Raw genomic sequence first — 17,051 nt, forward strand, 5'->3', positions numbered from 1 at the left:
ATCTCACACAGTGATGAGTCCTGCATCTCACACAGTGATGAGTCTTGCATCTCGCACAGTGATGAGTCCTGCATCTCGCACAGTGATGAGTCTTGCATCTCACACAGTGATGAGTCTTGCATCTCACACAGTGATGAGTCCTGCATCTCACACAGTGATGAGTCCTGCATCTCACACAGTGATGAGTCCTGCATCTCACACAGTGATGAGTCCTGCATCTCACACAGTGATGAGTCTTGCATCTCACACAGTGATGAGTCCTGCATCTCACACAGTGATGAGTCCTGCATCTCGCACAGTGATGAGTCCTGCATCTCGCACAGTGATGAGTCCTGCAACTCCCACAGTGATGAGTCCTGCATCTCACACAGTGATGAGTCCTGCATCTCGCACAGTGATGAGTCCTGCATCTCGCACAGTGATGAGTCCTGCATCTCGCACAGTGATGAGTCCTGCATCTCACACAGTGATGAGTCCTGCATCTCACACAGTGATAAGTCCTGCATCTCGCACAGTGATGAATCCTGCATCTCACACAGTGATGAGTCCTGCATCTCGCACACACTCATCAGTCCTGTGTTTCACACAGAGCGATCAGTGCTGTGTCTCAGACACAATGATCAGTCGTACTTCTCACATCAAGTCATCAGTCCTGCGTCTCACGCATAGTGGTCAGTCCTGTGTCTCACACACACAGTTATCAGTCCTGCATCTCCACTCAGCGATCGGTCCTGCAGATTACACACAATCAGACCTGCATCTCGCACACAGTCACCAGTACTGCATCGCACACAATGTTCAGTCCTCCATCTCCAACACACGTCAGTCCTGCGTCTCACACACAGTGATCAGACCTGCTTTTCACACACTCATTAGTCCTGGATCTCACACACAGTGATCAGTCCTGTGTCAAACATACAATGATGAGTTCTGCTTCTCACACACAAGTGATCAGTCCTGCACCTCGCACACAGCAATCAGTCCTGCACCTCACACACAGTGATCAGTCCTGCACCTCACACACAGCGATCAATACTGCACCTCACACACAGCGATCAGTCCTGCACCTCACACACTGCTATCAGTCCTGCGTCTTACAAAGTGATCTGTCCTGCATCTTACAAAGTGATCTGTCCTGCATCTTACAAATTGATCTGTCCTGTGTTTCTCACACAGTGACTAGTCCTGCGTCACTCACGCACAATGTTTATTCCTGCATCTCACAGTGATCTGTCCTCCATCTCCACAAAGCGATGAGTCCTGCGTCTAACACACAGTGATCAGACCTTTTTTTCACACACTCATTAGTCCTGGATCTCACACATAGTGATCAGACATTTTTTTCACACACTCATTAGTCCTGGATCTCACACATAGTGATCAGTCCTGCGTCTCACACACAGTTATCAGTCCTACCTCTAACACAGTGATCATTCCTGCAGATCTAACACAGTGATCAGTCCTGAATCTCACAGTGATCAGTCCTAAATCTCGCACAGTGATGAGTCCTGCATCTTGCACAGTGATGAGTACTGCATCTCACACAGTGATGAAGTCCTGCATCTCGCACAGTGATGAGTCCTGCATCTCGCACAGTGATGAGTCCTGCATCTCGCACGGTGATGAGTCCTGCATCTCGCACAGTGATGAGTCCTGCATCTCGCACAGTGATGAGTCCTGCATCTTGCACAGTGATGAAGTCCTGCATCTCGCACAGTGATGAGTCTTGCATCTCGCACAGTGATGAAGTCCTGCATCTCGCACAGTGATGAGTCCTGCATCTCACACACAGTGATCAGACCTGCTTTTCACACACTCATTAGTCCTGGATCTCACACACAGTGATCATTCCTGGGTCTCTCACACAAAATGTTTATTCTTGCATCTCATAGTGATCTGTCCTCTATCTCCACACAGCGACAAGTTCTCCATCTCACACACAGCAATAGGCCTGCACCTCACACACGGCAAATAGTCCTGTACCTCACACACAGCGATCAGTCCTGTGTCTCACACAGTGATCAGTCCTGCATCTTACAATGTGATCTGTCCTACATCTTACAAAGTGATCTGTCCTGCATCTTAAAAAGTGATCTGTCCTGCGTCTTACAAAGTGATCTGTCCTGCGTCTTACAAAGTGATTTGTCCCGCGTCTCTCACACAGTGATAAGACCTGCTTCTCACATACAGTGATCAGTCATGGATCTCACACACAATGTTTATTCCAGCATCTCACAGTGATCTGTCCTCCATCTCCACAAAGCGATGAGTCCTGCGTCTAACACACAGTGATCAGACCTTTTTTTCACACACTCATTAGTCCTGGATCTCACACATAGTGATCAGACATTTTTTTCACACACTCATTAGTCCTGGATCTCACACATAGTGATCAGTCCTGCGTCTCACACACAGTTATCAGTCCTACCTCTAACACAGTGATCATTCCTGCAGATCTAACACAGTGATCAGTCCTGAATCTCACAGTGATCAGTCCAAAATCTCGCACAGTGATGAGTCCTGCATCTTGCACAGTGATGAGTACTGCATCTCACACAGTGATGAAGTCCTGCATCTCGCACAGTGATGAGTCCTGCATCTCGCACAGTGATGAGTCCTGCATCTCGCACAGTGATGAGTCCTGCATCTCGCACAGTGATGAGTCCTGCATCTCGCACAGTGATGAGTCCTGCATCTCGCACAGTGATGAGTCCTGCATCTTGCACAGTGATGAAGTCCTGCATCTCGCACAGTGATGAGTCTTGCATCTCGCACAGTGATGAAGTCCTGCATCTCGCACAGTGATGAGTCCTGCATCTCACACACAGTGATCAGACCTGCTTTTCACACACTCATTAGTCCTGGATCTCACACACAGTGATCATTCCTGGGTCTCTCACACAAAATGTTTATTCTTGCATCTCATAGTGATCTGTCCTCTATCTCCACACAGCGACAAGTTCTCCATCTCACACACAGCAATAGGCCTGCACCTCACACACGGCAATCAGTCCTGTACCTCACACACAGCGATCAGTCCTGTACCTCACACACAGCGATCAGTCCTGTGTCTCACACAGTGATCAGTCCTGCATCTTACAATGTGATCTGTCCTACATCTTACAAAGTGATCTGTCCTGCATCTTAAAAAGTGATCTGTCCTGCGTCTTACAAAGTGATCTGTCCTGCGTCTTACAAAGTGATTTGTCCCGCGTCTCTCACACAGTGATAAGACCTGCTTCTCACATACAGTGATCAGTCATGGATCTCACACACAATGTTTATTCCAGCATCTCACAGTGATCTGTCCTCCATCTCCACTCAGCGATGATTCCTGCATCTCGCACACAGACACCAGTCCTGCATCGCACACAATGTTCAGTCCTCTATCTCCAACACACATCAGTCCTGTGTCTCACACACAGTGATCAGTTCTGCTTCTCACACACAGTGTTCATTCGTGGGTATCTCACACAAAATGTTTATTCCTGCATTTCCTAGTGATCAACCCTCTATCTCACACACAGCGATCAGTCCTGCACCTCACACACAGCGATCAGTCCTGCAACTCACACACAGCGATCAGTCCTGCTCCTCACACACAGCCATCAGTCCTGCACCTCACACACAGCCATCAGTCCTGCACCTCACACACAGCCATCAGTCCTGCACCTCACACACAGCCATCAGTCCTGCACCTCACACACAGCGATCAGTCCTGCACCTCACACACAGCCATCAGTCCTGCACCACACACACAGCCATCAGTCCTGCACCTCACACACAGCCATCAGTCCTGCACCTCACACACAGCGATCAGTCCTGCACCTCACACACAGCCATCAGTCCTGCACCTCACACACAGCCATCAGTCCTGCACCTCACACACAGCCATCAGTCCTGCACCTCACACACAGCGATCAGTCCTGCACCTCACACACAGCCATCAGTCCTGCACCTCACACACAGCCATCAGCCCTGCACCTCACACACAGCCATCAGTCCTGCACCTCACACACAGCCATCAGTCCTGCACCTCACACACAGCGATCAGTCCTGCACCTCACACACAGCGATCAGTCCTGCACCTCACAAACAGCGATCACTGCTGCACCTCAATCACAGTGATCAGTCCTGTACCTCACACACTGTTATCGGTCCTGCGTCTTATAAAGTGATCTGTCCTGCATCTTACAAAGTGATCTGTCCTGCATCTCTCACACACAATGTTTATTCCTGCATCTCACAGTGATCTGTCCTCCATCTCCACACAGCAATCAGTCCTGCATCTCACACACAGTGATCAGACCTGCTTTTCACACACTCATTAGTCCTGGATCTCACACACAGTGATCAGTCCTGCATCTCACACACAGTGATCAGACCTGCTTTTCACACGCTCATTAGTCCTGGATCTCACACACAGTGATCAGTCCTGTGTCTCACGCACAGTGATCAGACCTGCTTTTCACACACTCATTAGTCCTGGACCTCACACACTGTGATCAGTCCTGTGTCTCACACACAGCGATAAGTTCTGCATCTCACCAACAGCGATCAGTCCTGCATCTACATACAATAATCTGTGCTTCATCTTACACACAATATTCAATGCCGCATCTCGCACACAGTGATCTGTCCAGTGTCTCACACATGATGTTCTGTCCTGCGTCTCACATAGTGATCATTCCTGTCTCTCACACACAGTCATCAGTCCTGTCTCACATACAGTCATCAGTCATGCATCACACACACAATTATCAGTCCTGCATGTCCACAGAGCGATCACTCCTGAATCTCACAGACAATGATCAGTCCTGAATCTCACGCAAAATTTTCAGTCTTGCATCTCACACAGTGATGAGTCCTGCATCTCGCACACACTGATCAGTCCTGTGTCTCACACAGAGTCATCAGTGCTATGTCTAAGAGAAAATGATCAGTCGTACTACTCACACACAGACATCAGACCTGCATCTCAGACACAGTGATCAGTCATGCGTCACACACAGTTATCAGTCTTGCATGTCCACACAGTGATCACTCCTATAGATCAGACACTGTGATCAGTTCTGATCCTCACAGATAGTGATCAGTCCTTAATCTCACACAAATTGTTCAGTCTTGCACCTCACACTGTAATGAGTCCTGCATCTCACATATACTGATCAGTCCTGCGTCTCACACAGAGCGATCAGTGCTGTGTCTCAGACACAATGATCAGTTGTACTTCTCACATAAAGTCATCAGTCCTGCGACTCACGCATAGTGGTCAGTCCTGCGTCTCACACACACAGTTATCAGTCCTGCATGTCCACACAGCAATCACTCCTATAGATCACACACAGTTATCAGTCTTTAATCTTACACAAAATATTCAGTCTTGCATCTCACACAGTGATGAGTTTTGCATCTCGCACACACTGATCAGTTCTGCGTCTTACACAGAATGATCAGTGCTGTGTCTAAGACGTAATGATCAGTCGTATTTCTCACATAAAGTCATCAGTCCTGCGTCTCACGCACAGTGATCAGCCCTGCATCTCACACAATGCAAACAGTCCTACGTCTCACACACAGCAATCTGTCAGACATCGCCACACAGTGTTCAGTCCTGCAACTGCACACAGTGATCAGTCCTGAGTCACACACCCAATGTTCAGTCTTGTGTCTCACCCATGGCGATCAGTCCTGCATCTTGCACAATTTTCAATCCTGCCTCTCACCCACAGCAATCATTTCTGCATCTCGCACACTGTGATCTGTCCTGCATCTCACACATGATGTTCAGTCTTGCGTCTCGCACACAGTTATCAGTCCTACCTCTAACACAGTGATCATTCCTGAATCTCACAGTGATCAGTCCTAAATCTCACACAAAATGTTCAGTCTTGCATCTCACACAGTGATGTTCTGCATCTCGCACAGTGATGAGTCCTGCATCTCGCACAGTGATGAGTCTTGCATCTCACACAGTGATGAGTCTTGCATCTCACACAGTGATGAGTCCTGCATCTCACACAGTGATGAGTCCTGCATCTCGCACAGTGATGAGTCATGCATCTCGCACAGTGATGAGTCCTGCATCTCGCACAGTGATGAGTCTTGCATCTCACACAGTGATGAGTCTTGCATCTCACACAGTGATGAGTCCTGCATCTCACAAAGTGATGAGTCCTGCATCTCACACAGTGATGAGTCCTGCATCTCACACAGTGATGAGTCCTGCATCTCACACAGTGATGAGTCTTGCATCTCACACAGTGATGAGTCCTGCATCTCACACAGTGATGAGTCCTGCATCTCGCACAGTGATGAGTCCTGCATCTCGCACAGTGATGAGTCCTGCAACTCCCACAGTGATGAGTCCTGCATCTCACACAGTGATGAGTCCTGCATCTCGCACAGTGATGAGTCCTGCATCTCGCACAGTGATGAGTCCTGCATCTCGCACAGTGATGAGTCCTGCATCTCGCACAGTGATGAGTCCTGCATCTCACACAGTGATAAGTCCTGCATCTCGCACAGTGATGAGTCCTGCATCTCACACAGTGATGAGTCCTGCATCTCACACAGTGATGAGTCCTGCATCTCGCACACACTCATCAGTCCTGTGTTTCACACAGAGCGATCAGTGCTGTGTCTCAGACACAATGATCAGTCGTACTTCTCACATCAAGTCATCAGTCCTGCGTCTCACGCATAGTGGTCAGTCCTGTGTCTCACACACACAGTTATCAGTCCTGCATGTCCACTCAGCGATCGGTCCTGCAGATTACACACAATCAGACCTGCATCTCGCACACAGTCACCAGTACTGCATCGCACACAATGTTCAGTCTTCCATCTCCAACACACGTCAGTCCTGCGTCTCACACACAGTGATCAGACCTGCTTTTCACACACTCATTAGTCCTGGATCTCACACACAGTGATCAGTCCTGTGTCAAACATACAATGATGAGTTCTGCTTCTCACACACAAGTGATCAGTCCTGCACCTCGCACACAGCAATCAGTCCTGCACCTCACACACAGTGATCAGTCCTGCACCTCACACACAGCGATCAATACTGCACCTCACACACTGCTATCAGTCCTGCGTCTTACAAAGTGATCTGTCCTGCATCTTACAAAGTGATCTGTCCTGCATCTTACAAAGTGATCTGTCCTGCATCTTACAAATTGATCTGTCCTGTGTTTCTCACACAGTGACTAGTCCTGCGTCACTCACGCACAATGTTTATTCCTGCATCTCACAGTGATCTGTCCTCCATCTCCACAAAGCGATGAGTCCTGCGTCTCACACACAGTGATCAGACCTTTTTTTCACACACTCATTAGTCCTGGATCTCACACATAGTGATCAGACATTTTTTTCACACACTCATTAGTCCTGGATCTCACACATAGTGATCAGTCCTGCGTCTCACACACAGTTATCAGTCCTACCTCTAACACAGTGATCATTCCTGCAGATCTAACACAGTGATCAGTCCTGAATCTCACAGTGATCAGTCCTAAATCTCGCACAGTGATGAGTCCTGCATCTTGCACAGTGATGAGTCCTGCATCTCACACAGTGATGAAGTCCTGCATCTCGCACAGTGATGAGTCCTGCATCTCGCACAGTGATGAGTCCTGCATCTCGCACAGTGATGAGTCCTGCATCTCGCACAGTGATGAGTCCTGCATCTCGCACAGTGATGAGTCCTGCATCTCGCACAGTGATGAAGTCCTGCATCTCGCACAGTGATGAGTCCTGCATCTCGCACAGTGATGAGTCCTGCATCTCGCACAGTGATGAGTCCTGCATCTCGCACAGTGATGAGTCCTGCATCTCGCACAGTGATGAGTCCTGCATCTCGCACAGTGATGAGTCCTGCATCTTGCACAGTGATGAGTCCTGCATCTCACACAGTGATGAAGTCCTGCATCTCGCACAGTGATGAGTCCTGCATCTCGCACAGTGATGAGTCCTGCATCTCGCACAGTGATGAGTCCTGCATCTCGCACAGTGATGAGTCCTGCATCTCGCACAGTGATGAGTCCTGCATCTCGCACAGTGATGAAGTCCTGCATCTCGCACAGTGATGAGTCCTGCATCTCGCACACACTCATTAGTCCTGCGTCTCACACAGAGCGATCAGTGCTGTCTCAGACACAATGATCAGTCGTACTTCTCTCAGTCATCATTCCTGCGTCTCATGCGCAGTGATCAGTCCTGTCTCTCACACACAATGTATAGTCCTGCATCTCAAATACAGTGATCAGTCGTGCGCAACGCACAGTTATCTGTCCTGCATGTCCACACAGCGATCACTCCTCCAGATGACACACAGTTATCAGTCCTGAATCTCACACAAAGTGATCAATCCAGCATCTCACACAAAATGTACAGTCTTGCATCTCACACAGTGATGAGTCCTGCATCTCACACACACTGATCAGTCCTGCGTCTCACACAGAGCGATCAATACGATGTCTCAGACACAATGATCAGTCATACTTCTCACACAAAGTCATCATTCCTGCATGTCCACTCAGCGATCAGTCCTGCATCTCACACACTATCTGTCCTGAATCTCACACACAGTGATCAGTCCTGCATCTCACACACAGTGATTAGTCATGCATCACACACACAGTTATCAGTCCTGCATATCCACACATCGATCAGTCCTGCATCTTACACACAGAGATCAGTCCTGAATCTCACACACAGAGATCAGTCCTGAATCTCACACAGTGATCAGTCCTGAATCTCACGCAGTGATCAGTCCAGAATCTCACACAAAATGTACAGTCTTGCATCTCACACAGTGATGAGTCCTGCATCTCACACACACTGATCAGTCCTGCGTCTCACACAGAGCGAATAATGCTGTGTCTCAGACACAATGATCAGTCGTACTACTCACATAAGTCATCAGTCCTGTTCTCACGCATAATGGTCAGTCCTGTGTCTCACACACACAGTTATCAGTCCTGCATGTCCACTCAGCGATCGGTCCTGCAGATTAAACACAGTGATCAGACCTGCATCTCGCACACAGTCACCAGAACTGTATCGCACACAATGTTCAGTCCTCCATCCCCAACACACACCAGTCCTGCGTCTCACACACAGTGATCAGACCTGCTTTTCACACACTCATTAGTCCTGGATCTCACACACAGTGATCAGTCCTGCGTCTCACATACAGTGATGAGTTCTGCATCTCGCACACAGCGATCAGTCCTGCACCTCACACACAGTGATCAGTCCTGCACCTCACACACAGCGATCAGTCCTGCACCTCACACACAGCGATCAGTCCTGCACCTCACACACAGTGATCAGTCCTGCAACTCACACACAGCGATCAGTCCTGCACCTCACACACAGTGATCAGTCCTGCACCTCACACACAGCGATCAGTCCTGCACCTCACACACAGCGATTAGACCTGCACCATGCACACCGTGATCTGTCCTGCATCTCAACACAGTGATCAGTGCTGGGTCTCTCACACAAAATGTTTATTCTTGCATCTCAAAGTGATCTGTCCTCTATCTCCACACAGCGACAAGTTCTGCATCTCACACACAGCAATCAGTCCTGTGTCTCACACAGTGATCAGTCCTGCGTCTCACACAGTGATCAGTCCTGCGTCTCACACAGTGATCAGTCCTGCATCTCACACAGTGATCAGTCCTGCGTCTCACACAGTGATCAGACCTGCGTCTTACAAAGTGATCTCTCCAACATATTACAAAGTGATCTGTCCTGCGTCTTACAAAGTGATTTGTCTTGCGTCTCTCACACAGTGATAAGACCTGCTTCTCACACACAGTCATCAGTCATGGATCTCACACACAGTAATCAGACCTTCTTTTCACACACTCATTAGTCCTGGATCTCACACATAGTGATCAGTCCTGGATCTCACACACAGTGATTAGTCCTGCATCTCACACACAGTGATCAGTCCTGCGTCTCACACACAGCGATAAGTTCTGCATCTCACACACGACGATCAGTCCTGCACCTCACACACAGCGATTAGTCCTGCAACGTGCACACAGTGATCTGTCCTGCATCTCAACACGGTGATCAGTCCTGGGTCTCTCACACAAAATGTTTATTCTTGCATCTCATAGTGATCTGTCCTCTATCTCCACACAGCGACAAGTTCTGCATCTCACACACAGCAATAGGCCTGCACCTCACACACGGCGATCAGTCCTGTACCTCACACACAGCGATCAGTCCTGTGTCTCACACAGTGATCAGTTCTGCGTCTTACAAAGTGATCTGTCCTGCATCTTAAAAAGTGATCTGTCCTGCGTCTTACAAAGTGATCTGTCCTGCGTCTTACAAAGTGATCTGTCCTGCGTCTTACAAAGTGATCTGTCCTGCATCTCAACGCAGTGATCAGTCCTGGGTCTCTCACACAAAATGTTTATTCTTGCATCTCATAGTGATCTGTCCTCTATCTCCACACAGCGACAAGTTCTGCATCTCACACACAGCAATAGGCCTGCACCTCACACACGGCGATCAGTCCTGTGTCTCACACAGTGATCAGTCCTGCGTCTTACAAAGTGATCTGTCCTACATCTTACAAAGTGATCTGTCCTGCATCTTAAAAAGTGATCTGTCCTGCGTCTTACAAAGTGATTTGTCCTGCGTCTCTCACACAGTGATAAGACCTGCTTCTCACATACAGTGATCAGTCATGGATCTCACACACAATGTTTATTCCAGCATCTCACAGTGATCTGTCCTCCATCTCCACACAGCGATGAGTCCTGCATCTCGCACACAGACACCAGTCCTGCATCGCACACAATGTTCAGTCCTCTATCTCCAACACACATCAGTCCTGTGTCTCACACACAGTGATCAGTTCTGCTTCTCACACACAGTGTTCATTCGTGGGTCTCTCACACAAAATGTTTATTCCTGCATCTCATAGTGATCTACCCTCTATCTCACACACAGCGATCAGTCCTGCACCTCACACACAGCGATCAGTCCTGCAACTCACACACAGCAATCAGTCCTGCACCTCACACACAGCGATCAGTCCTGCACCTCACACTCAGCGATCAGTCCTGCACCTCACACTCAGCGATCAGTCCTGCACCTCACACACAGCGATCAGTCCTGCACCTCACACACAGCGATTAGTCCTGCACCTCACACACAGCGATCAGTCCTGCACCTCACACACAGCGATCAGTCCTGCACCTCACACACAGCGATCAGTCCTGCACCTCACACACAGCGATCAGTCCTGCATCTCACACACAGCGATCAGTCCTGCCCCCTACACACAGCGATCAGTCCTGCACCTCACACACAGCGATCAGTCCTGCACCTCACACACAGCGATCAGTCCTGTACCTCACACACTGCTATCAGTCCTGCGTCTTACAAAGTGATCTGTCCTGCATCTTACAAAGTGATCTGTTCTGCATCTTACAAAGTGATCTGTCCTGCGTCACTTACACACAATGTTTATTCCTGCATCTCACATAGATTTGTCCTCCGTCTCCACACAGCGAAGAGTCCTGCGTCTCACACAAAGTAATCAGACCTTCTTTTCACACACTCATTAGTCCTGCATCTCAACACAGTGATTGGTCCTGGGTCTCGCACGCACTGATCGGTCCTGGATCTCGCCCGCACTGATCGGTCCTGGATCTCGCACGCACTGATCGGTCCTGGATCTCGCTCGCACTGATCGGTCCTGGATCTCGCACGCACTGATCGGTCCTGGATCTCACACGCACTGATCGGTCCTGGATCTCGCACGCACTGATCGGTCCTGGATCTCGCACGCACTGATCGGTCCTGGATCTCGCACGCACTGATCGGTCCTGCAATTCGTACGCAGTGATCGCTCCTGCAATTCGCACGCAGTAATTGGTCCTGCAATTCGCACGCAGTGATCGGTCCTGGATCTCGCACGCAGTGATCGGTCCTGGATCTCGCACGCAGTGATCGGTCCTGAAATTCGCACGCAGTGATCGGTCCTGCAATTCGCACGCAGTGATCGGCCCTGCAATTCGCACGCTGTGATCGGCCCTGCAATTCGTACGCAGTGATCGGCCCTGCAATTCGCACGCATTGATCGGCCCTGCAATTCGCACGCAGTGATCGGCCCTGCAATTCGCACGCAGTGATCGGCCCTGCAATTCGCACGCAGTGATCGGCCCTGCAATTCGCACGCAGTGTTCGGCCCTGCAATTCGCACGCAGTGATCGGCCCTGCAATTCGCACGCAGTGATCGGCCCTGCAATTCGCACGCAGTGATCGGTCCTGGAATTTGCACGCAGTGATCTGTCTTGCTTCTCTCACACACAATGTTTATTCCTGCATCTCACAGTGATCTGCCCTCGACCTCCACACAGCAATGAGTCCTGCATCTCGCACACAGTCACCAGTCCTGTATCGCACACAACGTTCAGTCCTCCATCTTCAACACACATTAGTCCTGCGTCTTACACACAGTGACCAGACCTGCTTTTCACACACTCATTAGCCCTGCACCTCGCACACGGCGATCAGCCCTGCACCTCGCACACGGCGATCAGCCCTGCACCTCGCACACGGCGATCAGCCCTGCACCTCGCACACGGCGATCAGCCCCGCTCCTCGCACACGGCGATTAGCCCTGAACCTCACACACAGTGATCAGTCCTGCATCTCACACAGTGATCTGTCCTTCGTCTCACACAGTGATCTGTACTGCATCTCACACGCAGAGATCAGTCCTGCTTCTCACACGCAGAGATCAGTCCTGCTTCTCACACGCAGAGATCAGTCCTGCTTCTCACACGCAGAGATCAGTCCTGCTTCTCACACGCAGAGATCAGTCCTGCTTCTCACACGCAGAGATCAGTCCTGCTTCTCACACACAGCATTCAGACCTGCATCTCGCACATAGCGATCAATCCTGAATCTTGCATGCAGTGGTATGTCCTGCATATCACACACAACGATCAGTCTAGCATCTCACACACAACGATCAGTCCTGCATCTCACTCAGCGATCAGTCCTGCACCTCGCAAACAGAGATCAGCCCTACACCTCACACACAGTGATCTGTCCTGCGTCTCACACACAGGGATCAGTCCTGCTTCTCAGTCCTGCACCTCACACACAGCGATCAATCCTGTACAATTCTGTACCTCACACACAGCAATAAGTCCTACACCTCACACAAAGCGATCACTGCTGCACCTCAATCACAGCGATCAGTATTACATCTCACACACCGCTATCCGTCCTGTGTCTCACACACAGCGATCAGCCCCGCGCCTCGCACACGGCGATCAGCCCCGCGCCTCGCACACGGCGGTCAGCCCCGCGCCTCGCACACGGCGGTCAGCCCCGCGCCTCGCACACGGCGGTCAGCCCCGCGCCTCGCACACGGCGATCAGCCCCGCGCCTCGCACACGGCGATCAGCCCCGCGCCTCGCACACGGCGATCAGCCCCGCGCCTCGCACACGGCGATCAGCCCCGCGCCTCGCACATGGCGTTCAGTCCTGCGTCTCACACACGGTGATTAGTCCTACGTCTCACACACGGTGATCAGTCCTGCGTCTCACACACACAGACAGTGTACAGTCCTACATCTCGTACACACAGACAGTGTACTGTCCTGTATCTCACACACACAGACAGTGTTCAGTTCTGCATCTCATACGCACAGATTGTTCAGTTCTGCTTATAGGAAGCAAGGAGTTGAAACATGTATCTGAATCTTGCAGTGAATATCAAGGCTCTTCGGCCAAACAGTCCTTCTGTCCCATTCCCCTCATTCATCTCCCCCCCCACCCTTCATCTGTGATCAGTCCTCATTGCCCCAAGCCTTCCTCCATAACAGTCCCTCCCATGCGCCACCTCTCCCTCATCCCATGGAGCCCACCGCCTTCTGTGTGTGGGGAGAGAGCTTCCCCTTTTAAAGAGGGTGACAGAGTCAGGGAGGGGTGTAGGGGATCGGAGGGGGTTTATAGAGACAGGGAGAGGTTTAGGCGACCGGAGGGACATTACAGAGACAGGTTGGGGTGTAGGGGACCGGAGGGAGTTACAGAGACAGGGAGGGGGTGTAGGAGATCAGAAGGGGGTTACAGGGACAGGGAGGGATGTAAGGGACAAGAGAGGGTTACAGAGATAGTGAGGGGAGTAGGGGACCAAAGGGACATTGCAGAGACAGGGAGGTGTTTGGGGGACCAGAGGGAGTTACATAGACAGTGAGGTGTGTGGGGGACCAAAGAGAGTTACAGAGACAGGGAGTGGTGCAGGGGACCGGAGGGGGTTATAGAGACAGGGAAGAGTAGGGGACCTGGTGGGGGGGCGTGTACAGAGACAGGAAGGGGTGTAAGGAACCAGAGGAAGTGACAGGGAGGGGCGTAGGGGGGATTGGAGGGGGTTACAAAGGGGAGTAGGTGTGGGCAAGGAGAGAGTTCCCCCTTTGAACTTTGCCCCTTGATCCCTCTAGTTTTATACTCCCCTTGTCCCTGGGGTCGGGGGAATAATTCTGTGTCCACCCCCTCTCTCCTCCAACCACGTCCCTCTACTCTGTTTCCCCTCTCTACCTCTCTTTCTCTCTCCTCTCACCCCCACCCCTCTCTATCCCTCCCCCTCACTTTTTCTCCCCCTCTCTTTTCCACTCTACTCACCTCTTCCCCCCTATCCACCCCCCATCTCTCACACACTTTTCCCCTCACTCAGGTCGATTGGGTGCAGTAAGGGTGGATTTCCTGAGCTATCGAGATTGACCCCTTGATACCTGTAGGGTGGGGGAGAGGAAGGGACCGCTGCATACACTGTGGGCATATGCTCAACGGCTCCCAGCCAGTGGTCCACAAGGCTTTGTGTTGGGACGGCTGGGGGGGGGGGGGGGGGGAGGGGGAAAGGCTCGCATGTTTGCGCATCTGATGAGTACAGGAGTGTACTGTCCCATCGCACGCTACCTGACACCCTACAGGTAGCCAGTGGCAGCTGGTGTGTAACACGAGTCCTTGTCTGTCCCAGAACCAAGCCGTTAGAATCTAGGCCACCATATCCATCCCCCCTCCCCTATCTGCAGATTTCCCCTCCCCCCCCCCCCCCCCCCCCCCCACCCTCTGATGGACTGCTCACCGGCTCTCAAGGATGTTCCCTCTGCAGGACGTGATGATGATGAGACCGGTGCACGATGCCATCACAGCCTGGACCAGGGACACCAACCTGGGGGGGGGTGAAATGAGTGGGGAGGAGTGGGGGGGGGCGAGAGAGAGGGGGAGGAGAGAGAGGGGAGGAGAGAGAGGGGGAGGAGAGAGAGGGGGAGGAGAGAGAGGGGGAGAGAGAGGGGGAGAGAGAGGGGGAGGAGAGAGAGGGGGGAGGAGAGAGGGGGGGAGGAGAGAGGGGGTGGAGAGAGGGGGTGGAGAGAGTGGGGTGGAGAGAGGGGGTGGAAGAGGGGGGAGAGAGGGGGGTGGAGAGAGGGGGTGGAGAGAGGGGGTGGAGAGAGGGGGTGGAGAGAGGGGGAGGAGAGGGGCAGGAGAGGGGGAAGAGAAAGAGAGGGGAAGAGAGAGGGGGGAAGAGAGAGAGGGGGAGGAGAGGGGCAGGAGAGAGGGGAGGAGAGAGTGGGGGAGGAGAGAGAGCGGGGGAGGAGAGAGGGGAGGAGAGAGAGGGGGAGGAGAGAGAGAGGGGGGAGGAGAGAGAGAGAGGGGAGAGAGAGAGGGGGGACGAGAGAGAGGGGGGAGGAGAGAGAGGGGGAGGAGAGAGAGGGGGAGGAGAGAGAGGGGGAGGAGAGAGGTGAGGAGAGAGAGGGGGAGGAGAGAGATGGGGAGAATGAGGGGGGAGAGTGGGTAGAGAGGGAGGGGAAAGAGAGGATGGTAGAGAGATGGGGAGAGAGGGCAGTGATTACTGGGACTGGGCAAGGGGGATCATCTCAGGAGAGACAGAAGGGGTGAAGAGGGGGATGCCAATTGAGGCCGTGGGATGTACCCTTCCCACACTGCCTTTCCTTCCCTTCCAGTACCCAGAAAGCAGCCCCATCCCACACAGGAGAAAAGGCCTTTCAGCCCGTTGACCATGCTGAGAATCTCAATGCCTCCACATTAAGGGAGGTCCTGAACCCTGAGTCCCCACTGTCATGTCTGTTCTGGGTAACCTCTCCTGTCCCCCCAGAGTCATCCCACACCTTGCCCGGGAGCTGGCGGTGGGGGGGGGGGGGGTTGTGCGGAGAGGGGAGAACTGCAATCACCATCCCTCCCCTTCAGTTCTGGGTCCCCCATGTGCTACTTATCCCCTTCTCTCACCTAACTGCCTGGGTTAACCCCTCCCCTCGCTCAAATTTAACCCTCATCCACCATAGCCCAGATTTTTATCCCCTACCTTCTGCAGACCAGGTTTAACCCCTCCTCTCCCACCCTGGTTCTGGTTTAACCTCTCTAAACCCCACAGTCTGGTTTAACCACATCCCTCTCACCCTGGCCCAAACTGAACACTACCCTCAACAGCCCAGGTTTAACCTCTCTACCTCCACTGCCTGAGTTACAATTCCTCCACACCCTACCCCCCATCCCCCCCGTAACCATAAGAGAGACCAATGACATAGCTGCGGAAACAGGCCATTCAGCTCTTCAAACCATAAAATCATGAGCTGATCCATTTTCCAACTCAGCTCCACTACTCGGCCTTCTCTCCATAACCTTTGATGCCCTGGCTCATCAACAACCTGTCAATCCCTGCCTTTAATAAATCCAATGCTTTGACCTCACAACCGCCCATGGCAACATATTCCACAGATACGCTGCCCTCCGGCTGAAGAAATTACTCCTCGTCTCTATTCTAAATGGACGCCTTCAAGCCTGAAATTGTGCCCTTTTGACTGAGACTGTCCCACCGTGGGACATCTATGCTGTCCAAACTCCTTTCAACATTCAAAATGTTTCAATGAGATTTCCCTCGTTCTCTAATTCAACAAGTGCTGTCAAACATTCCTCAAACGATAGGTAACCCTTTCATTCCGGAGGTAACCTGGAGTATTTTGGTGGGCCACTTGTGCAGA

The 17,051-nt window shown here is 51.5% G+C and overlaps 1 protein-coding gene across 1 annotated transcript in view; it reads right to left on the reverse strand.

The window, feature by feature from the left end:
- LOC138751040 (ceramide synthase-like) overlaps positions 1–15,224 on the reverse strand; it is a 34,210-nt gene extending 18,986 nt beyond the window's left edge. The window contains exon 1 of the mRNA XM_069913141.1: positions 15,140–15,224. Coding sequence (XP_069769242.1) covers positions 15,140–15,201 — 62 coding nt within the window. The 5' untranslated portion in view covers positions 15,202–15,224. The remainder of the gene's footprint in view (positions 1–15,139) is intronic.
- Positions 15,225–17,051: the final 1,827 nt, after the last annotated feature.

This window comes from Narcine bancroftii, unplaced genomic scaffold (genome assembly GCF_036971445.1).
Source record: "Narcine bancroftii isolate sNarBan1 unplaced genomic scaffold, sNarBan1.hap1 Scaffold_625, whole genome shotgun sequence".
Taxonomy (NCBI): domain Eukaryota; kingdom Metazoa; phylum Chordata; class Chondrichthyes; order Torpediniformes; family Narcinidae; genus Narcine; species Narcine bancroftii.